Genomic DNA, 24,529 nt, shown 5'->3' with positions numbered 1-24,529 from the left:
CAAGCCCCAAGATTTAAGTGTCTATTAATTGTTAGGACAGATTTCATTTATCTAACAACTTGACAAGGCAGTCCATTACTAACCCCATTTTACAGGTTAAGAAATTGGGCTGAGGGACTAAGTGATGTTTATAGTTTCCCAAGAAGCCAACTCCTACAGACATTTGGATGAAGGATAAAATATGACCTACAAGATTCTATAATTATGACTCATTGCCAACAAGGACCATCTGGTAAATTCAAGAGCCTCTGTGCTCTCCTTTGGGCCTTGTCTCCGGGCAGCGTGGTGGTCACATAATAAATGGTGGTTCCATCACATGACTTTCATTTCAAGAGTGAGATTAGAGAGAAGCAACAAATAGAGGATGGCACTAGCCAGATTATTGAAATGGTCTGAAAATATACCAATGACTAAGGGATTTCAGAGTTCCCAAGTCAAATTAAGGAGCTAAAGGCAACAACTGGGTGTTTGCTGGTGGTCTCAGAGCTCCTTGAGGGTCCACGGGAAAAGTGAGTCTTTATGTGGCTGGATCATTTCCTGGGGTTCTCTAGAGCTAATTTGGAAGATCTTAAACAGATAATCTTCTGGAGCTGAGCAACAAGATTTTGTTGGCCTATTCACCCTAAACGGAACTTTTTTCCAAAGGCGGGAAGGGACGAGGTAGGTCTGAGAGAACAGAATGCTGGGTCAGCAAATCAGTGAGATTCCATTGTTGGGAGATGATTTGCTTTAATGAAGAAGGGTTTCTGCGGCACTGCTAAAAGCCTTGCCCTGCCAGGAGGTGAAGCTAAAACATCAGTAGTTGATACAGATACCTATCAACAACCACGGCTGCCTTGCACAACGATCCTCAGGTCTCTACCAGGGATGCTTAACACTTATCGCTGTCCTGATGTACCCTAGTGAAGGAACAAGTCGTCACCTAGCCCACAGTGAGAGGGCTAAATACTAATGACTCTGTTTCTGCCTGGGAGAGTGTGGGGTGGCGGGGGTAGGAGTAGGTGGTGTTACTGAGAAAGCCAGGTAAAATGGCTGTTCAGTGCAGAGAACTAACAGAGTGCTCTTGGTGGACTGTGAGTTTCACAGGGCATAGTGCAGGCGATTGGCAAAGCAACAGGGTGTGGTTCTTGACATGGGCCTATCTATTTCCCCTGCCACTCATGCTTCAAACCCCTCAAGTCACTCCAGTAGTGGTAGGTCTGAGTGCCACATGGGGAGGGCAGGCCTCTGAGGCCTTACTGACTCAACCTTCCCTTTGGCCGAGTTAGGCATAGCTTCTCCACACTTACACAGACCTCAGGGTATCCAGAGACCATGCCTCCCAGCACTTATGCAAGTGCTCACTGAACATACCGTGGGGCTGCTTTTACCTGCAAAAAACTATCCATTGGAAATTCCTTCATTCTGAAATGGTCATACTGCACTTGAATGTCTAGGAGGCATCTCAGACATAACATGAACAAAATACAACTCCTGAATCCCACCAAACCTGTTCTCTTGGGAGACCTTGGAGGAAGAACAGGTTTGGTGGGGATTCAGGAGTTGTGTTTTTCAACATTCAGGTGGCACTACATTCACCCAGTGGCAAATCACGTTTTTGTCCCCAGAGACATACACTGAAACTCATGAACAACAAAGCCTCATACAGATGCCCTCTATAATGAAGGCAGAACCTGTTCCTGGCATATTGTGCCTTACAAAGAACACAAGGGCAAGAAATTAAGAATATTGACGGTCATCCATCTCTCATCCATTCATATTGTTCCCCAAAACTATAAAGTAGCATACAGGAAAACAAGTCAGTCTCACTATCAAAACACACTTTTAACAACTCCTTAATTTTTTATACGTAGATTAAAATTCTGACCAGCATATTCACAAATTATTTCCAATATTATGTACTTTTTTTTTTTGAGATGGAATTTCGCTCTTGTCACCCAGGCTGGAGTGCAATGGCGCAATCTCAGCTCACTGCAACCTCCACCTTCCAGTTCAAGTGGATTCTCCTGCCTCAGCCTCCTGAGTAGTTGGGATTACAGGTGCCTGTCACCATGCCCAGCTAACTTTTGTATTTTTAGTAGAGATGGAGTTTCCCCACATTGGTCAGGCTAGTCTCAAACTCCTAACCTCAGCCTGCCTCTGCCTCCCAAAGTGCTGGGATTACAGGTAGGAGCCACCGCGCCCAGCCCAATATTACATACTTTTAAACACACATATTTAAATGGCATCCAAAGGCCCACCTCTTCCCACTGGAGGTTACATTGCTCCTATGTGTCTCTTAAATAACCTATAAGTCACAAATTTACGCTGTACTGATCACCCCCATGCCAGGCACTAGGGTGGGCTCTGGGGCCAACTTAACTCTTGGGGAACCTATCTGGTGAAGAAGACAATCAGGTAAGCTGGTAGTCACACCAAGAGCAGCTCCAGCTTAGCTGAGCATTTGCGTAAGTGCTGGGAGGCATAGGCTCTGAATACTGTTGAGTCTGTGTAATCTGCAAAGGGAAGGCTGAGTCAGTAAGGTCTCAGAAGTCTGTCCTACCCTCAGTGAGGAGGCACTCGGACCTGCCACTATTGGAGTGACTTGGGGGATCTGACCCATGGGTGCTAAGTGGTGTAACAGGTAAAATGGGAGTGCTGCTGGGCAGCACTTGCTGCCTGGGGGATGAGGTGACAGGTGAGCTGGTTTTAAATCCACGTGCTTTTCACAAATAGTAGATTAAAATGCTCACAGGCCTGCTCTCTGAAGAGAAGGGAGACACAAAGTCTTCCGTTAGCAAACAAATACATTTCATTTTTGCGGAGTTGCCCTTTTAAAGCACTAGTATATTTTTATTACTTCAATAAAGAACCCTACCTAGAAACAAGCAAACAGAATTTGGCAACTATCCTATCACTTATCCTAATGAATTACACTATTATCCTAGCAACCAGCTTTGTATGAAAAAAACAAGAATAACTTTCAAGCAAACCAGAGGCCTTCACCTGACATCTGTCATATACATTTTACTAGAAACTTCCACTAGCTGCTCAGTGAAACATGTAACAGAGATGAAATGCCTCCACAGTTGAACAATGTCAGGGCACCCAGGTTCCACTGGTGGTGCTAGTCCATCAGAAGGGAGTAGCACCACTTCAGATTTGAGTTCTGTTGGAAATTTGTTATTTTGTTGACTTTGGTATTGTTTATCTGCCTGTGTAGCAGTTCTTCAAATCTATTTTAATAAGGCATGTTAACTGACAGCAGTATGCTGCCAACATCTTCAAATTAAGTGACAGCTCTTAAGTGCATACAACCAAAATCACTCCACTATTACCAGGTTTACGTGGACAGCATCAGATAGGGCTGAATTTTTCTCTTCAGTTTAATTTCCACCAGTAAGTTTAGAGACAGGAGTGTATCTTTACGAAACCAACACATGAGGACACAATTCTAAGGCTGATGCTAGCTCATAATATTTGCTTCCTTTAAAACAACAACAACTCAAAAGCTTCCAAGAGTATTTTAGTATCCACCAAGGAGGCTACCTGATTTCCAGCAAAGTTAGTTTTATCCTTTACAGTCCTCTACCATCATTTAATTTACAGATGAGAAACTTTTTAAGAGCTCTACGAATTTAGGGGCACCCCTGAAGAAAAGAGTTCCATACATCTGAATTTTCCAGAGAAGTGATTCAGGCTATGGGAAATAGGTACAGAAAAACAACAAATTGAGAATAAATAATAAAATTCCAGGCCTGGCGCAGTGGCTCATGCCTGTAATCCCAGCACTTTGGGAGGCCAAGGTGGGCAGATCACGAGGTCAGGAGGTCGAGACCATCCTGGCTAACACGGAGAAACCCCGTCTCTACTAAAAATACAAAAAATCAGCTGGGCGTGGTGGCGGGCACCTGTAGTCCCAGCTACTCGGGAGGCTGAGGCAGGAGAATGGCATGAACCTGGGAAGCAGAGCTTGCAGTGAGCCAAGATAGTGCCACTGCAGTCCAGCCTGGGTGAAAGGGTGAAACTCCGTCTCAAAAAAAAAAAAAAAACCAAAGTAACAGTTAATAGACATTAAACACAAAATTAACATGGAACAACATTAATATCACTAATAAATGAAAAGGAACTAAAAGTTTAAAAAGAAGGTCCAATGTCACTGAGGTGGCAGTAAACAAGGGCTCACCTGTCCTCATGGATGCTCATGCCTTGGTATGACCCTTTGTTGGTTAAACCACAAGACAATGCCTATCAAAAACCGTAACAATGTTGGCCCTTTTTGACCTAGCAGTTCAATAGCTATAAATTTTTTCTATAAATCGAAAAATAAAAATGCTTATTGCTCCATACAAAGTAGTAAATTAACTGGAAACCACCTCCATAAGAGTGCGATACTTGGATAAATCACATCATACTAACATTAAATTGGGACAAAAAAACCCAGATTAGTATGAAAATTAAAATTACAAAATAAAGTTAAAAAAGCAACACAGACTTGTATCTACACTGTGATGATGGAGACTCACAAGGTTTGAATCCTGGGCAAGTTCCTCTCTAGACCTCAAATCTCACCTGGAGTGTGATGAGACCCATCAGAAAGGGTTGGTTTGAGGTCTAAATGTGATAATTCACGTATAGTGCTTAGAAAGCATTCAGTACATGTTTGCAGTCATTATAGCCGTTCCTGGTATCCATGGAGGACTGGTTCCAGGACCTCTGCCAATACCAAACTCCATGGATGCCCAAGTCGCTTATATAAAATAGCACAGTATTTGTATATAAGCTAAGCACATCCTTCTGTATACTTTAAGCTATCTCTAGATTACGTATGATATCCAATATGATGTAACTAATACTATGCAAAGTTGTTTATACTTTCTCATCTAGAAAATAATGACAAGAAGAAAAAAGTCTGTATATATTCAGGACAAATGGAATTTTTCCCTCCATTTTTTTTTTTTTTTTTTTGAGACAGAGTCTTGCTTTGTTGCCCAGGCTGGAGTGCAGTGGTGTGATCTCGGCTCACTGCAAGCTCTGCCTTCCGGGTTCACACCATTCTCCTGCCTCAATCTCCTGAGTAGCTGAGACTACAAGCACCTGCCACCACGCTCGGCTAATTTTTTTTTGTATTTTTAGTAGAGACGGGGTCTCACCGTGTTAGCCAGGATGGTTCTTTTTGTTTGAGATGGAGTCTTGCTCTGTCACCCAGGCTGGAGTGCAGTGGTGCAATCTTGGCTCACTGCAACCTCCGCCTCCCGAGTTTCACGCCATTCTTCTACCTCAGCCTCCCTAGTAGCTGGAATTACAGGCGTGCAGCACCACCACATCCAGCTAACTTTTGTATATTTAGTAGAGACGGGGTTTCACCATGTTGGCCAGGCTGGTCTTGAACTCCTGACTTCAGATGATCCACCCACCTTGGCCTTCCAAGTTTCTGGGATTACAGGCATGAGACACTGTGGCCCGCCCCCTCCAATTATTTTCAATCTGCTGTTGATTGAATCCAAGAACGCAGAACCCATGAATATGGGAAGCTGACTGTATTATACTATTGTATCTAGTGAAATAATCAGCACATGGACAAAGTCTAGAAAAGAGGCAGATATGTTGGGTTATCAGGATTATGGCATTCTTTTACTAACAGTTCCATTAGTTTTACAATAATAATAATGTTATCTTTATGTAAATAATACATAAATTTTCATGACTCAGGAGTACAACTGGGAACCTTGACCAGCACGGATGGTGCCAGCACCTCATCTAAACGCTGCGGCCAGTTTATCTTTTCTTCTGCCTTTTCCCACGTTTCCTGCCGCTTCCTATGGGTAGAGCAACGATTCCCACTTCAGAGCCCATGTCGCTATAAAGTGCTAGCACTTGGCCTCGTCTCAGTTCAGTGCATAAAGGCACTGAGGCTGCACATTCTGAAACCGAGGCAACAGGGTGCACTGCACAACAGAGAGGTCTTCTTCAGGCCCATAAAAATGTTTGATACGTGCTCTTTCTCAGTTAAACACAGTCTTGGTTTTCACCACGTTGTCAGTATCTTGGGAAAATTATTTTAAAAGCCTAAACAGGCCAAGTGTGGTGGCTCAGGCCTGTAATCCCAACACTTTGGGAGGCCAAGGCAGGTGGATCACCTGAGGTCAGGAGTTCGAGACCAGACTGGCAAACATGGCAAAACTCCATCTCTAAAAAAAAAAAAAAGAAAAGAAAAAGAAAAAAATTAGCCAGATGCAGAGGCAGGAGAATTGCTTGACCCTGGGAGGCAGAGGTTGCAGTGGGATTGCACCACTGCACTCCAGACTGGGCAAACAGAGTGAGACTCTGTCCAAAAAAAAAAAGCCCAAACAGCAAGGTATCCTTTCTGTTTCCCCTTCCAATTGCATTTTAGGAATAATTATAATGACAGCTTAAATTTTTTTGACATCTTTTTGGGATTCTCTTTTTTTTTTTTTTAATAAACATAACACAGACCTCATGATTTCCTATTTTTCTCTCCACTTTCAATTTGGACTTAAAAATTTACCAGTTTACATCTATTTGAAAGGCTAAATAAAAAGCAAGCAGCTCTTATTTAAAACGCTGTATTAGAATCTAGTGTTGACTGATCTAAACATTAGGCTGAACTGCCTTCATATCTAATATTTTCTTGTCTAGTACATATTAAATGCAAACCTAAATTTCTTTTCTTCAACCCTTCTTTCTGTTATTGGTATGCTGATGACTCCTCACCCCACCCACTGACTTGCTGGAGCTAGAAACCTCAACTTCATCCTTGACCTCTGCCTCACTTTCCCAAACCTGCTACATCTAGTCAGTGTTTAAAATCTATCAACTTTAGCTGGGTGTGGTGGCTCACGCCTATAATCCCAGCACTTTGGGAGGCAGGTGGATCACTTGAGGTCAGGAGTTCGAGGCCAGCCTGGCCAACATGGTCAAACCCCATCTCTACTAAAATTACAAAAGTTAGCCGGGCGTGGTGGCGCATGCTTGTAACCCCAGCTACTTGGGAGGCTGAGGCGGGAGGATGGTTTGAAACTGGGGGGTGGAGGTTGCAGTGAGCTGAGATCGTGCCATTACATTCCAGCCTGGGTGACAGAGCAAGACTCCATCTCAAAAACAAACAAACAAAAACTATCAACTTTGAATCCCAAAAATGTTTCTCAGATCCATCCAATCCTTCTGACTCCCATTTCTACTACATACTCAGTCCTTACCAGCTCTTGCACAAATTAATCCCACAGCCTCTTGAATGACCTGTCTGCTTCTGATCTGTCCCTACTTATTTCCTGAGTTTCCTTTATAAAACACAAACCTGTACATGTGATTTACACGCTTAGAAATCACTAGAGGTTTGGCACTGCCCGTAAATTAAAGGTTAAATCCCTCAAATACAATAGAGCACTGATATGGTTTGGATCTGTCTTCACCAAATCTCGTGTTGAATTGTAGTACCCAGTGCTGGAGGTAGGGCCTGGTGGGAGGTGGATGGATCATGTGGGTGCTGTTCCTGTGAGACAGAGTTCTCACAAGACCTGGTTGTTTAAAAGTGCGTAGCACCTTCCACCTCACTCTGTCTTGCTCCTGGCTCCTTCCATGCAAGAAGCCTGCTCCCCCTTTGCCTCTGACCATGACTGTAAGTTTCCTGGGGCCTCTCCAGAAGCTGAGCAGATGCTGGCATCATGATTCCTATACAGCTTCCAGAACTGTGAGCCAATTCAACCTCTTTTCTTTATATATTACCCAGTCTCAGGGCATTTCTTTTTTTTTTTTCTTTTTTTTTTTTTTTGAGATGGAGTCTTGCTCTGTGCCCCAGGCTGGAGTGCGGTGGCGCAATCTCGCCTCACTGCAAGCTCTGCCCCCCGGGTTCACGCCATTCTCCTGCCTCAGCCTCCCAAGTAGCTGGGAATACAGGCACCCGCCACCACGCCCGGCTAGTTTTCTGTATTTTTTTTAGTAGAGACGGTGTTTCACGGTGTTAGCCAGGATGGTCTCGATCTCCTGACCTTGTGATCCACCCACCTCGGCCTCCCAAAGTGCTGGGATTACAGGCTTGAGCCACTGCGCCTGGCCTCAGGCATTTCTTTATAGCAATGCAATAATGGACCAATACAAGCCCTTTGGAGTTCACATATTCTCCCTATATTCACTGTTTTGGGGGAGGAGGTGGAGTGCTATAGGGAAGTATTTGTCCTCAACCATTCTGTGAGTACACCACACAAACTCGGAATTCTTAATTATCTGGGGCCTTACTTTTAGTGCTGACATGTTAAAAAGTTTACTTAAAAAACCAACTTTAGACCAGGCGCGGTGGCTCATGCCTGTAATCCCACCACTTTAGGAGGCTAAGGCAGACAGATCAGTTGAGGTCAGGAGTTCGAGATCAGCCTGGCCAACATGGTGAAACCCTGTCTCTACTAAAAATACAAAAATTAGCTGGGCATGGTGGCAGGCGCCTGTAATTTCAGCTACTCAGGAGGCTGAGGCAGGAGAATTGCTTGAACCTGGGAGGCACAGGTTGCAGTGAGCCGAGATCACGCCATTGCACTCCAGCCTGGGTGACAGAGCAAGACTCAGTCTCAAAAAACAAAACAAAACAAAAACAAAAACCCAATTTTACTACCAGGTAGACTCGTTTGGCTTTAGATAATCACTATCAAAACTTTGCCATTTCACTAAAATATTAATGCTTTTACTTAACATGCAAGGTAGATTTTATTCCCTCCCTTTTGCCTTCTCTCTCTCGAGAATTCCTGAGTGTGTTCGTGTTGGCTGATGCTATTTCATAAGACATAATATTAATACTGCACCTGAAATACCTCACCCCCTGCCACCACCCTTCCCCCCGCAGCAAACTTGAGTTTCCAACAAGAGTAAAAAGGAGAAAATGTTTATATTTCCACACAGGACAACTTTCAAAGAGATTAAGTTCTGAACACCCCTGGAAAGATTAGCTAGCTGCACTACGATGGAACTACAACATGAGCTCCAGAGTACTGAGTGAGCTTGCTAACAGGAACACATCTTTACTAAGACAACAATGAGGGAGGACACCATCTGAGGGTGGACACCAGTCTGCAGTTTGCATTTCCTCTGAAACCACCTAACTGTTGAAATGTGCCAAACACTGCTCTAAGCACTTTCCAAAGAGTAACACATTTAATCCTCCTAACATTCCCGTTTACTGTAGGTACTGTTAGATTTCATACTTTGTATGATGAGGACAGTGAAGCACAGAGGTTAAGTGACTTGAGCTACTGACCCAGCGAGGAAACAGCAAGTCCTGGAACTCATATGAAGCAGTGTGACTGTGGGGCTCTCACCCAGGCCTCCCCACTACACAGCTGTTGGGCAGAACGGCAAAAGCCAGGACCTTCTGGAACAAGTGTTTAGCTGACTGGATTTTCTCTTCTCATACGTTTTTCCAATAAATTGGACAAAACTGATCTGCAGTAGCAAGCCTTGAGGGTCTCACAAAATTGGCCTTGGCTTGGGGTGCGGAGGAGGAACCTCCATTTTTCTGAAACAGTATTGGATGAAGGAAGCCGTATCTTTTGGAAAAATCAAAGCCCCAGTGCAGGATCTGCGTGTGGCAAGGAGTTGCTTTCTGCAGAATCACACAAACTTTCCTGCATGAAGTTCAGAAGCCTTGACATAGAGCTTCTCTAACCACACACCAGCTAAGGGGCCAAGGCTGAAGCTGAGTCACCCTGCAAGTTCCCTGACAGCAGCTTAACTTCAGATTTCAACTGGTTTTCCAGCAGAGACTCAGAAAGTTGTTGAATTGAAAGGGATGCCTGCTTTCGGCCGGGCGCGGTGGCTCAAGCCTGTAATTCCAGCACTTTGGGAGGCCGAGACGGGCGGATCACGAGGTCAGGAGATCGAGACCATCCTGGCGAACACCGTGAAACCCCGTCTCTACTAAAAAATACAAAAAACTAGCCGGGCGAGGTGGCGGGCGCCTGTAGTCCCAGCTACTCGGGAGGCTGAGGCAGGAGAATGGCGTAAACCTGGGAGGTGGAGCTTGCAGTGAGCTGAGATCCGGCCACTGCACTCCAGCCCGGGCTACAGAGCGAGACTCCATCTCAAAAAAAAAAAGAAAAAAAAAAAAAAAAAAAAGGAAAGGGATGCCTGCTTTTACATGCTATTTACTGTTTGCTCTTTTAACAGATTAGCAATAACTAGTTTAACATCCCAGGGATGAGTAATTAATATATAACAACTTGTGTGTTGTGGCTTGTTTATCAATATTCTTGTTTATGGTCCTTTGGGATTTTTTTGAATATTTTTCTCTATTTATTTTGAGACTGGGTTAAAAGACTGGCTAATTTTCGTATTTTTGGTAGAAACAAGGTTTCTCCATGTTGCCCAGGCTGGTCTCAAACTCCTGGGCTCAAGTAATCCAAAGTGCTAGGATTACAAGCATAAGCCACCTTGCCCAGGCTTGGCATTTCCAAAGAATCGTGCACTCCTTATAAATTTTACTTTAAAATCATGTGTAATGCTCCCCACATCATCCCCCACCTCTAAAAAGAAAAAATCAATAAATAAATCATAGTAAAATTTGAGTCCTTCAATTTGTCATGATTTATTCTGTAAGGTAATATATGCAATAAAATTCAAAACTGAAAATTTCACTTGATCCTTTAGAATTTGGACAAAATCCTGAAAGAAAACCCTTTCTCTGGAAATTTAGTGTCAATGTCATCATGTAGTGATATAAAAAGATATACCACATAGTGTTAAGAAAAACAGGTAAATTAGATACAACTCTCTGCTACATACTGAAAGCTAAGGAAATAGCAAGGGGAACAGGGCGCCACCGCCTAGAGAGTGAGAAATGAAGATGGGTCCCAGCTGAAGTAACAAACAGCAAGTGCTTGCCAGAGAGAGGGGGCTGGGAGGGAGAGGAGAACGGAGAAAGGGAGCGTGGGAATGTGAGAAAGGGCAGTGTAGCAGGTGCAGAGAAGGAACAATCAGGTAGGGGTGGGGGTGGGGGTGAGATACTGGAGTTAGGAGCAGAGAATAGGAGTTGAAGGGAGCCTTCACCAGGATGGGGGCCTTGCCAGGCCCTGGAAATGACCACCTTCAAGGAACATATAGTTGAGAATTTAGAGAGCATATAGACTGATGGCTCTGTTTTATAGTTAAACTAAAGAGACTACCTTTCTGACTTGGCTGTTTTGATGTTTTAATATGTGGTTTCATTTTCATAATGCAATCTATTTTATATTTTTCAAATCATGTTTTTCATCACCACTTAAAGTAAATTTAAGAAAGATGTGAGTCTGTTAGATGTGGGAAATAAATAATTATCCATTATTTAAACTTGTATTAAAAATAAACCCCTAAATCGGCCAGGTGCGGTGGCTCACACCTGTAATCCCAGTACTTTGGGAGGCCGAGGAGGGTGGATTCCTTAAGGTCAGGAGTTCGAGGCCAGAGTGGTCAACATCGTCAAATCCCGTCTCTACTAAAAATACAAAAATTAGCTGGGTGTGGTGGCACACACCTGTAATCTCAGCTACTGGGGAGGCTGAGGCAGGAGAATCACTTGAATACGGGAGGCAGAGGTTACAGTGAGCCAAGATCACGCCACTGCACTCCAGCCTGGATGACAGAGTGAGACCCTGTCTCATAAAATAAATTTAAGAAAAACAAAAAACCCTAATCTTTAATATATTGATTCAGATGGCCGGGTGCAGTGGCTCAAGCCTGTAATTCCAGCACTTTGGGAGGCCGAGACGGGCGGATCACGAGGTCAGGAGATCGAGACCATCCTGGCTAACACGGTAAAACCCCGTCTCTACTAAAAAAAAAATACAAAAAAAACTAGCCGGGCGAGGTAGCGGGCGCCTGTAGTCCCAGCTACTCGGGAGGCTGAGGCAGGAGAATGGCGTAAACCCAGGAGGCGGAGCTTGCAGTGAGCTGAGATCTGGCCACTGCACTCCGGCCTGGGCAACAGAGCAAGACTCCATCTCAAAAAAAAAAAAATAATAAAAATAAAAATATATTGATTCAGAAATTTAAAGAAAATTGGCCAGGCACGGCGGCTCACGCCTGTAATCCCAACACTTTGGGAGGCTGAGGCAGGCGGATCACTTGAGATCAGGTGTTCGAGATCAGCCTGCCCAACATGGTGAAACCCCATCTCTACTAAAAATACAAAAATTGGCCAGCTATGGTGGTGCATGCCTGCAGTCCCAGTTACTTGGGAGACTGAGGCAGGAGAGTCACTTGAACTGACGAGGAGGTGGCTACAGTGAGCTGAGATCGCACCACTGCACTCCAGCCTGGCAACAGAGCAAGACTCATCTCAAAATAAAAATAAAAATAGAAAATAAAAATTAACCTAAAACGAGTTAACATACACTGTCAGGTAAAAAAAAAAAGATTAAAAATTTCCCAAGGGAGGTTGGAAAAATTTGGGAGGGGCACCTTCTATGAGAGGGGAATAAGCAAAGCCTCTCCCACTAGTAGGGCTATGCAGCCTCAAGGGATCCATGGCCACCAGATCCACCTTCTGTCACATCCCTACATGCCTTCGCATTCCTTAATGTCTCAAAGGTGATTTGTACATACCAAGTTATACCCATACCCGTTCAGAGGCAATTACCTCTGTAATATCATTCATGTCAGAGGTCATTCTGATTCTCATCCACAATTATACCAAGGCAAACAAACAGGGGTCAATGCTGGACAGAAGCAAAGGGAACTGTGCAGAAATAAATAGATTCCCAAGTCCCACACTTGTGGGAAGGGAAAAAGGAAGGAAAGTAAAGGCCATTTTAAAATATAGAAATGTTCTAGTTTTTGGCAATTTTCAGAGTAGTGTGACACAAGGAGAGGAGCAATGTCTCTTGAGGACTTCCCAATATTTTAATGTAACATCATGCTTGTCAAAACACCTAATACACAGGCCAAAATGGATCTCTAATGAAATATACGTGGCTTTATCTTACATGATAGGATTAAGAGCATGCTCATTAAGCAAGACCAAAACTGAATACATCTATCTGCTAAAACCTAAAGATAAAACTAGACTCAAAATTATCCTGGACAATTGAAACATCATCTGTCAAATTAAATAAAAGGCAAGTTAGTGTAATTTTAATTTGTCCTTGAGTGCATTAAGAGAAGTAGAATAAAAGCTAGGTAAATAAAAGCTAGAAACGGATCTTATAGTGATAGTGGTACATCAGCTCTAAGAGACAATAAGCTTAACTTTTTTTTTTTTTTTTGAGACGGAGTCTCGCTCTGTCGCCCAGGCTAGAGTGCAGTGGCACAATCTTGGCTCACTGCAACCTCTGCCTCCTAGGCTCAAGCCATTCTCCTGCCTCAGCCTCCCGAGTAGCTGGGATTACAGGTGCCCACCACCATGCCCAGCTAATTTTTGTATATTTTTAGTAGAGACGGGGTTTGACCATGTTGGCTAGGCTGATCTTGAACTCCTGACCTCAGGTGATCCACCTACCTCGGCCTCCCAAAGTGCTGGGATTACAGGTGTGAGTCATCACACTGGGCCTAAGACCTGGATTGAGACACAGGATCTAGAGATTTGCTGGGGAATATTTAGCCTGATTGTTGATTATCAATTATTGCTATAGAATGCCTAAAAGTTTACACATAAAAACTGTGCTATGTTAATAATAGTAAATGTTGAAATAACGAAAACACTGTCAGATGGTCACATACACATATGCACATCAAAAAGCAATAAAAAGGCTGGGCACAGTGACCCACACCTATAATCCCAACACTTGTAGGAGGTCAAGGCGGGTGGATGATCTGAGGTCAGGAGTTTCAGACCAGCCTGGCCAACACGGTGAAACTCCGAAACAAAGTAAGATTCTGTCTCAAAACACAAACAACAACAAAAAACCCACCAAATACTGTGACTTTCCAAGGAAAGTTGGGAAGCAAGAACTCAACTTTGGCAAGAGGATGATTAACGGATTATTTTGAGGGCTCAACTTTGACTAAAGAATTTTGTACTTTAGGGTCTTAAATATTACACCCTTCTAGGATCTTTGCATTTTAAAATGTCATTGCGTATAAACTTCTTAGGGGAAGTAAATCATCTACCTCAAACTTGGAGTTTCACAGTGACGTTATTTTTTTTTTTTTTTTTTTTGAGACGGAGTCTGGCTCTGTCACCCAGGCTGGAGTGCAGTGGCCGGATCTCAGCTCACTGCAAGCTCCGCCTCCCGGGTTCACGCCATTCTCCGGCCTCAGCCTCCCGAGTAGCTGGGACTACAGGTGCCCGCCACCTCGCCCGGCTAGTTTTTTGTATTTCTTAATAGAGACGGGGTTTCACCGTGTTAGCCAGGATGGTTTCGATCTCCTGACCTCGTGATCCGCCCGTCTCGGCCTCCCAAAGAGTGACGTTAATTATTAACAGTGACGTTAATGGAGAGAGGGAAGGAGGGAAAAATAAAAGACCATAATTAGGGGATTAGGGGACATAAGAAGAAAGGGCAAGCTCCTTGCGTGACTGAATTAAAATGTTCTAATTTCAAATATATATTTCACATTCAATATAATTTTTACTATAGTCTAGGGGAACCTCCTTTTTGCCAGAAGGTTAAAAATAATATGGTAGACTATGAAACATACAGTTGTACATCCATTTGATCCCTTCCCACAAAAAAGTGGATAAACTTGCAAGATAAACTCATGACAGCATGAGCAATGGGAAACTGGAAATAGGAGAGATGAAGTGAGTAACAGTAATTCTGTGCACTGAAAGGAAGCAGACAGTAATGATGAGTGCAGTGGAGGAGCCATTAGAAAGCCCGCCACTTTACAGCACAGAGCTTGGGGAGGCCTCAGTAAGTGGGGGTGCAACATGGGGCTGAAAAATAGAGCATTAGCCCAAAGTTTCTAAGCGGAGTTAGATCCTTAATTCAACCAGGTACTAATCTACTAATCTGTCCTCATCTACTAAAAACAGGTGGGAGACTGTCAAAGTCCACACACTGAATGGTAAGGTAAGCCCATATCCCCACCCACACAACCCTACATCCCCTTCTCCACTTGGCTTTTAGGATGCTGGCAGCCAGGCTTGCACCTCTAGACAGGAAATCTCAAGATTTTTCTCTGGAACAGAACAAAAAAAAATTTTTTTTTTTCCTCTGGGAAAACTCAACTCAGAGAAAAGACCTATATGCTGGCTGCCTGCCTTATTATTCTACGGAGAGGACTACAGGCTAGCAAGTCTGGCCCATACTGTAACACAGAGCTTCAAGCCATTTTTTAAAATGTCTCTTTCTCTCTTAAAAATATAAATCAAGGCCGGACGTGGTGGCTTAAGCCTGTAATCCCAGCACTTTGGGAGGCCGAGATGGGCAGATCACCTAAGGTCAGGAGTTCGAGACCAGCCTGACCAACACGGAGAAACCCCGTCTCTACTAAAAATACAAAATTAGCTGCACATGGTGGCGCATGCCTGTAATCCCAGCTACTCGGGAGGCTGAGGCAGGAGAATAGCTTGCACCTGGGAGGTGGAGGTTGCAGTGAGCTGTGAGCCATAGCATTCCAGCCTGGGCAACAAGAGCGAAACTCCGTCTCAAAAAAGAAAAAAAAAGAAAAACAAACAAACAAACAAAATATATATCAAGACATCTGAAGAACCTCTAATAAGAAAGGAGAAAATAGGAAACAGACAAAGATTTTTAAGAATTACAATACAGGCCAAGAGTGATGGCTCACGCCTATAATTCCAGCACTTTGGAAGGCTGAGGTGGGAGGATTGCTTAAGCTCAGGAGGTGAGACCAGCCTGCCTGGGCAACAAAGTAAAATGCTGTCTCTACAAAAAGTAAAAAACTTTGCCAGGTGTACTGGCATGCACCTGTGGTCCAGCTACTTGGAAGGATCCCTTGAGCCCAGTGGTTGGAGGCCGCAGTGAGCCATGATCACATCACTGCACTCCAGCCTGGGTAAGGGCGTGAAACTGTCTGAAACAAAAACAAAAAACACACTATAATGTATTCAAAAAGTAAGAGAAATGATTACAGCCATCAACTAGGCTCTGTTCTTTTAAAGTCAGTACATTCAGAGAAAAAAAAAAAAAGCTCTTCAAAATATCAGGAAAAAAATAAGTAAATAAAAGACTAGAAGGCTGGACGCTGTGGCTTGTGGCACATGCCTATACTCCTGGCACTTTGGAAGGGCAAAGTGGAAGGATTGCTTGAGTACAGCAGTTTGAGACCACTCTGGGCAACACAGTGAGACCCTGTCTCTGCAAAAAATATAAATATTAGCTGGGCATGGTGGCACACGCCTTTAGTCCCAGGTACCAGGGAGCCTGAGTTCGAGAATGCAGTGAGCTGTGAACGCACCACTGCATTCCAGCCTGAGTGACAAAAAAACAAAACAAAACAAAAATATTAGATGATAAAGTTGAAGAAAGTACGGAGAAATCACAACAAAAAGATAATGAGATAAAACAGAGGAGAAAAGATAAAAACAGAGGATCAATCCAGGAGGTAAAATGCCTTATATTAACAGGAATTATAAAAAGAGAGAGCAGAGAAAATGGAAGGAAATTTTCAAAGAACTACCACATGACAAATTTCCTGAACTGAAAGACATCAGTGTACATAAGATCTCATAGAGTAACCAACATAATCAATGAGGAGACCTAGTCAAGACCTATCATTTTGACATCTCAAGACCCTAGGGAAAAGGAGAAGATCCTCAAACTTTCCAGGAGAAAAACAGAACACGTACGAGGGATGAAAAAATTAGAATGGCAGTCTTCTCATCTGCAGCACTGGAAGGTAGAGGACAAACCAGGAACAATGACTGCAAGTCAGTAAGAGAAAAATCACTTCCAATCTAGAATTCCACACCTAGCCAATTCTCAATTAAGCATGAGGCTAGGATAAAGTCATGCTCAAATATACAGGATCTCAACATTTTTGCATTTCCACGCACCCCTTGTCACAAAACTACTAAAGGATAATGCACACCCTTAAACGAAGGCCCACTTTAAGAACCATGAAGACATGGGATTCAGGAAACAGAACATTCAATAGAGGAGAGAAAGAAATGAAGATGATGATCTGCCCCAGGATAATAGTTATGAAGCCAACCCAAAGAATAAATATCCCAATTGGAAAGTGTGGGTTAGAAAAGATGTGGTCCAACAAAATAAAAAGCAAATGAATACATGAGTTAGTAATCCTAGAGAAATTAAATGTTTTAGAAGGAAATATAATCATAGTATGCTTCATAAGTTATACATTTCAAAAAATGAAAAATGATTTTAGAAGTCTACACAAATCTTCCAAATTACCTATTTAGTTTTCTGTCCATCATGTGGGGATAGGCGCTTTAACGAGGAAGAATAATCACGTGACATGTAAGAACAAAAACATGGGAAAAGAGGAACCAAATGAAATAAAAATCCCAAGCTGGCAAGAGATTTCTTATACTCACCATCTCTCTGGCTATTTCCAGCGCTTCCTGCAGGCCATAGAGCCTGCCACAAACCAGGTAGATTCCATTGGCCCAGAGAATACAACCCTCATGGACCCAAAATTCATTGCTGTCAAGAGGTAGTTCAGGGATTTGTAACTCCAGCTCAGGGCCACCTTCTGAAGTGGTGGGCACAGAAGGCTTCGAGTCCAAAACAGTCTTTTCACTGCTGCCCTCGGTGGCTGCTTTTTTACAAGGGAGCCCCCTGGACAGGGACCGAGGACCTCCACCACAGTCTTCCGAGCGGTGGCGCCGCTTAAACCTGGGGTGTGCGGCCAGGCTCCTCTGCTCCTTCTGCTGCTGCTGCTGCTCTTCCTCCTCCTCAGTGTCCGTCTTGGAACCATTAGAAGCACTTTTGTGCCGTACCTTAACTTTGCTCTGCATTTCTGTGGCCCTCTTAGGAGGCGGATTCTTCGGGAGAGTGGCTGCATAATCTTGGGGATAAAAAGGTCCAAAGAGGTCACCCATGTTCCGGTAACTGGCCCACTTGCCACACAGACAGCAAACCAGGTGCCCCATAACCGAAGACTCTGTCACAACAGGTCCCTGAAGCATAAAGGACGAGGCCGGGAGCGCCTTGCTTTCAGTGCTGCTAGGTGGAGGGGTCAGTGACCTCTGACCCTTCCTGCCCCTCACCAATTTGGTCTGTTCTTCTTCTTCAGCATTGATGATTGTACAAACGGCTCCAAGTTCACACTTATTGACTACATGGATGTAAGGGTAAAAAGACTTGTTCTTGGCGTCAGTTTTATCCAGTGGCTGGGTGGCATACTTTAGTTTGATCTCAGGTTCTTGGGGTTCCACAATGGGAACTGCTTGTTTGGTTTTTCGCTTCCTTGGCTGGGCCCCAGGCTTCCTTCTCTCCCTCCTTTGCCTCTGTTTTTTTGGCTTTGGCTCTCCATCTGCAGAACCTTCTGGTATCTGTGGGGGCTGAGGAGGTGGAGGCGGTGGCTGCTGCTGTTTCTTTTGCTTATTCACACTACCAATGGGTCTCCCCTTCTTTTTTCCTGATGGGAAATATCCCTTTGGAGGGAAACCTTCTTGCTTGGGTGAAATCGTCACTGTATCGTTCTCTTTCTCTTCAGCCTTGGGGTTTGCCTCAGGGGCCAATATGCCCGCTGGAGGTACATTCTTTGAGTCTGGAAACATTAAAGGTGCTGTTCCACCCAGGGAACCATCTGGTCTCCCTTGGTTACTACCAGGCTTCTGTGAGGTTGTGGATGTCATGGCACCAGGGGGTTCCTTTCCGGCAGTAACTGTTTCTGCATGTGTCTCTGTCTTCACTTTGTCATCCCCGCTGCCACGCCACTCTTCTGAAGACCTTGGAAGAGGTTTCTCAATGTGCAACTCCTGGTTTGCTGGACTGACTAGGTCAGAAGCCACCTCACCTTTTCTCTTCTCTATGTCAGCATCCTGAACAGCAACACTCCCACCTTCAGAAGGACCACTCTTCAAAGACAGTATATCATCAAGCGTAACCGTGTCTCCCCCAGCCTCCGCACTGTTCGAGGACGCACTCCTCCTAATATTTGGGGATGTAATCTTCTGAACTATAGCTTCCAATTTCAACCCCCGTCCTTTCCGTGGGGGCAGTATTTTGGTCTTAGCAGGGCTTGTGAGGGTAACAGCAGGGCAGTTTCTATTATCTGGACTTGGAAGGTCCTTGGAGGAATCTCTCTTAGGGATAGACTTGATATCCTGACTGTGAGAAAGATGGGCATAGGAATTGAATGCTTTATCAGCGCCTTCTTTTGATGGGTGAAGGAGGCGACCTTTATCTTCAGTGCTACTGTTCTTTACATCTTGTGACTGTCTCTTACTGGGAATGGGAGAGATAAAAGAACGAACACGCCTCCTCATGATTAAGGGGTTTTGAGAAGAATGATCCTCCTGGCCTGGAAGTCTTAGCATAACATTACTAGGTTTGGATGACTGTGTAGCCTCAGCTAGTCCATGTCCATCAGTCTCATGGGGTGGTCCATACCTTTTTTGACTGGCCATTCCTGGAGGACCACTGCTTTTGGCTGGAGAAGTTTGCCGAGAAAGATCCCAACAGGATTCTTGTAACTTCTGAGAGCCATGCTTTAATTCCATGCCCTTGTTAGGCAGACCATCACTAGACATTAGGCAGCGCCCAGCCTCCTGAGCGCTTGGGTCATGGTAAGTCCCTACCGGTGGGCCATACATCATACCATCTTTGTCATTTTTCAAAGGGCTCCGTACTCTGTCAAGAAACTGCTGCTGCCTTGGACTCTTCCGTGGCCCCTCCTGCCTGTGCTGTGCTGCAGCAATCACTCCCTGAGCAGAACTGCTGCTCCAGTCTTTATACTCCTCTGGTTGCTGTTGGTACATCTGTCTCTTATAATGCAGCTGAGAATTCAAACCTGCATTAGGGTCCCCATAAGCATGAGCCCGAGTATTTGTGTGATAAGCAGAGGCCAGGGTTTCTGAGTTGGGAGAAAAGGGAGCATGTAAAGAACTCCGGTTGGCCCTCTCTGAAAAGGTCATGTGTGGATTCATGTGATGAGGGTCTCCCCCTGGGCCTCTGCTCCGCCCAGGAGACATCTTCAGTTTTTCTGCAAAGTCATGATATTGAGAAGGGGACCGACCCCTCATGCCCTCCCGACCACCAACTCTGCCAGGGACCCGCCGCATTGGCGTGGGTCTGCTGTCTTGAGGGCCGTAGTCTGAAAGGGAATCATGGGTTGCTGCTCCAGGGCTGGCATTGCTGCGGTAAGACTCATGCTTGATGCTAGAAGGATGGCAGTGGTCTCCAGATTTCTTGTTATTGAAACTAGCTTGGGATTTAGACTGTTCAAAGTCTTCCTCTTTTATCTGCCCGCTCTGGGATTTCAGCTTGGTTTCCATGGACACTAAACCACCAGGAAGAATGACCGACTGACTTAGAGTTGGATTGAGACGGTCATTCCTCCCAATTCTGGTGTCGGCACTCATGTGTCCCAGTGAGTGAGCCCCGGGGTCCCTGACAATCTGTCTTAGTGGAGAAATATCACAGATCACTGATCTTCTTTCAGAGAGGGAACCCCCAGGCTCATGGGCTGATGACTGAGGCTCTATTTCAAACTTTCTGGGAATTGGATAGTCAGTCAAATTGATCTGTTTCATTTCAGGAGCTGTGCTGCTTGATTTCCTTTCCCAGGGGCCCCAGTGGGGATTTTCTAATAGAGACCCAATGCTTTTGTTCAGAAGGCCCCTGCTAGCTAATTCATTGGTTTGACTAACCAAGACATTGGGCCTTGTGGTTCCTTCTAGGCTACCAGCCATCCCCTGGTGCTCCTGAGTACTCCTAGAATATCTCCTGTCAGGGTGGTGGTGGTAACCCTGAAGCACTTCCTGCAGGAGGCTTGGGAATTTTTCATTTCTACCCTTTCGTTCCCCATGGCCAGTGAAATCCCCCTTTTCTTGCCCTGTAGGATACTGAGGAAAGCCACTGACATTTCGTGGCACAGCTGACCCGAAACTATCTTTGTAACTATAGCGCAGACTTCCAGGAGATTTGCTAGGTTCAGTTCTGCTTGTAAAACCAGGGCCCACTGCAGAGTGGCCACTCTGGCCATTTCCTTCTCCATTATGGTTGGAATTGTTATCGCCATTCTTGTTTCCTTTGCTCCCTCCTCCTCCTGGAGGCTCTGGCTGGGGAAGTGATGCATGACTCGTTTCCTTTGCCCCACCATTGCTTGGTGGCCTTTGAGTCGCTGCAGGATCATCCTCTTGGGAGCCTTTATCTTGCCCACCAGGCTTTTCTACCCGACTTGTCATGGCTTCCCGGGAGACAATCACCCCAACTGTCTTCTCATTAACCTTTGGGTTCCCGTCGGACAATGGCATGTCCTTAGCGCCTGGTGAGGTGGTCTCTTCTCTTGCGGCAGGACTAGCATTGAGTCTGGCGGGTTCATTCTGAGCACCTTGTGCCGGTGAGGAGCCAGCTTTCTCAGAGGCTCCGCCCTTGTAGGTGGTGTCAGAGCTGGTGCTCTGACCACTTAGCTGCCGCACCCTCTCACCTTGATCCTCTGAACTGCTGGAGCAGCCTCCATCTAAAGACTCTGCCATAGGGGACTTCAGCTGTTCCTCAGGTTGTGAGGAGCCTTCAGAGTTTGTGCAGCTATCTGCTTTCTTGGAAGATGAGGGCCTCTTGGAGGTCTTCTTCTGAGGAGTCAGGGCATCAGAAAGTAACATGTGCTGGACAGTGTTAGGAAGATTGGCCACTTGAGTACTCAGAGCACTCAAACTACTCAACCCAGGATCTGTCAGTCGCTTTTCTGGTACCCCTTCTAGTCCAAACCCTTTGAAGCCTGCGGCATGAGAATTAGGACTGGGCATCATTGATGGAGTTGGACTGAGTTGAGGCATCAACTGTAAAATTCTGTTTCTGGAACCCATAGGCACACTGCCTTGCCCACACTGGAGATTCTCCCCAGTCTGCATGAGAGGAGATGGGGTAGAACTACAGCTTGGAGACTGAACCACAGAGGCAGCTGGGGAAGGGTTAGAAATGGGGCTGAAGTTCTGGTGAAACTGCATGGGGGACCTCACAGGAACCTCAGGTTGGTTGTACTGCCCCACCTGGCTTTGCAGGGGCAGCTTGGTGGCAGTGTTGGTATACTGCATCACATGCTGAGGAGGGTGTTGTTGTTGCTGCGGCTGCTGCTGCTGCTGCTGCCCCTGTTGGGTCCCTTGTGGAATCTTTGCCTGTTCAAAATTCTTCATAGATTGAGGCTGATAGCTGTAATTGGATTGTGTTCCATAAGCCTGTGCATTTGAACCCACACTGTGTCCTTCATACTGAGATCCAGCATTCACACTGTAACTGCCATCATAGCTCTGTCCAGACTGGCTAAAACGCTGTGGTGAAGGGAAGGAGGAGGAGGAGGAGGAGGAAGCAGAAGACTGATAGTGTTGGCCAAACTGACCCACTCTTAACTGGTAACCAGCAGCAGAGGATGGCAGAGTTGAGGGCCGCTGCATTGGCTGTAGATGGGATGAGCTGGATGCTGGTTGGCCAGTGGCCTGTGGCAGGGGCTGATGGGACTGGTAAAGCTGTTGTCTCAACTGCTGGACTTGCTGCTGCTGCTGCTGGCTGGAAGCCTGCTGTTGGTACTGAGCACTCCCTGGAGAGAAAGGCCCTGTGTAATCCTGCTGATAATGCGACACACTGCCAAGGCCAGAGTGCTGTGCTTGAAACTGGCCCACATGACTCTCACTCCCATACTGATTGCCAAAGCTGCTCCCCTGGGGGGGTCCATAGCTCTGCACAGGCCCAGAAGGCCTTCGCTGAGGAGGCTGTGGGGTTCCTGTAGTCACAGGGTCTTTGTTGCCTGCCATGTAGTAAAAATCTCCAGCCTCTTTCCTGAAACCCTGGTAACCTTGATGGCCAGAGGTCTCGCTAGCCATTGCTGCTGCAGCAGCTGCTGCTCCTCGTCGTCCACCACCACTGCCACTGCCACTGCCACCACTACTGCCACCTGCACCTCCAAAATTCTGGAACATCTGGGCCTGACGAGGGCTGAACTCTTCTATCCGGGATGAACCATGTACCTCCTGTGGGTAGCTTTGCTGGTTTCCGTGGTAACTGCTTTGCTCCCGAAAGGACTGCATACTGTTCAGCAGCACAGCAGCAGGCCAACAGCCCTCCTAGAAATAGAAGAAAAGAAAGAAAAACATTAGACACGCGTCTCCTCGGTACAAATCAAGTCTAGATGATGGAGGGGATAAGATGATTCAGATATCCAGATGAAGCTGACTGGTTTGAATTACTTTTTCTTTTTGAGACAGTCTCGTTCCGTCACCAAGGCTGGAGTGCAATGGCACAATCTCGGCTCACTGCAACCTCTACCTGCAGGGTTCAAGCAATTCTCCTACCTCAGCTTCCCGAGTAGCTGGGACTACAGGCACGTGGCCACGATGCCTGACTAATGTTTTGTATTTTTAGTAGAGACAGGGTTTCACCATGCTGGCCAGGCTGGTCTTGAACTCCTGATCTCGTGATTCGCCCGCCTTGGCCTCCCAAAGTGCTGGGATTAGAGGCATGAGCCACCGAGCCTGATCTTGAATTTCATCTTTTATATTTTACCCTATCCCCTTCTGAAAATGCACATATGCAGAGAAATGGCCTAAAGAGTGAGACAAGAATCTGTAGTACAATGAAAAACAGCACGCTGAGTGCATAAAACCCAACATAGCAAAAACATGTATGTCTCATATATCTAATAATGCCTTCATTATTAGACAAATGAGCCCCCAAACTCAACCAGATTAAAATATGGGGCTGTGTTATTACTGTCAATGAAAAACAGCAGTTTTTCAACGAGTCTTCCAGTTATTGGGGGGGGGGAGAGTGGGTACAGGGTAAAAAAAAAACAAATTTTTTTTTATTTTTATTTTTTAGACAAGGTCTCACTCTGTTGCTCAGGCTGGAGTGTGCAGGGGAACAGTCATAGTTCAATGCAGCATCAAACACCTGGCCTCAAACGATCCTCCTGCCTCGGCCTCCCAAAGTTTTGGGATTACAGGCATAAGCCACTACTTTTATTTCTCTGCTTTCATGTATTAGGGTGATCACTGAACTGCGGGTTTTAACACTGGCTGCTGATCGCCACTCCCCAACACTGAGAAACAGAACTGGCCAGATAAATGCAGCCAATTCCTTCTGTCCAAGTGCACATTTTTGAAGGTTTACTGTAATTGCCAACTACCTGTGATGACTGGTGACTCCAGGACACTCAGCCCATATGGGTTCCACACAAACTTTGAAGTCATCCTCTTCTTGGCATAAGATTGCGTCTAAGGCACCCCTCTCTCTCTAGCACTCTCCTTCAGTTCCCAGGTACAAAGGGCTAGACTTAAAGCCAGTGAATATCAGTGACTATTCTTCCAGATTATTTTGGGGGGTTTTCAAGAAGTTTCAGCACCTTTACCCACCATGTGGTATTTTTATTTGCCAATTTTTAAACTCACAGTTACTACTGGCCATTACTATGAAAGAAGAATTAGAAGCAATCATCTTGGAGGACAGCAAAAAAGAGAGGAAAGCAGGAATTCATCAAG

The 24,529-nt window shown here is 45.2% G+C and overlaps 1 protein-coding gene across 6 annotated transcripts in view; it reads right to left on the bottom strand.

Annotated features, from left to right (window-relative positions):
• TCF20 (transcription factor 20) overlaps positions 1-24,529 on the bottom strand; it is a 187,739-nt gene that overhangs the window by 32,657 nt on the left and 130,553 nt on the right. For 5 of the 6 annotated variants that reach the window (XM_045364235.3, XM_045364236.2, XM_015457109.3 and 2 more), the window contains exon 2: positions 17,426-23,116. In XM_045364235.3, coding sequence (XP_045220170.1) covers positions 17,426-23,080 — 5,655 coding nt within the window. In that variant the 5' untranslated portion in view covers positions 23,081-23,116. Of the gene's footprint in view, positions 1-17,425; positions 23,117-24,529 lie in introns of those variants that run through there. The other variant, XM_005567108.5, reaches the window with a different exon arrangement.

The sequence above is a fragment of the Macaca fascicularis genome, chromosome 10 (assembly GCF_037993035.2).
Source record: "Macaca fascicularis isolate 582-1 chromosome 10, T2T-MFA8v1.1".
Taxonomy (NCBI): Eukaryota; Metazoa; Chordata; class Mammalia; order Primates; family Cercopithecidae; genus Macaca; species Macaca fascicularis.
The sequence above is the reverse complement of the archived record's forward strand: the minus strand, read 5'-3'. Positions and strand labels throughout refer to the sequence as shown.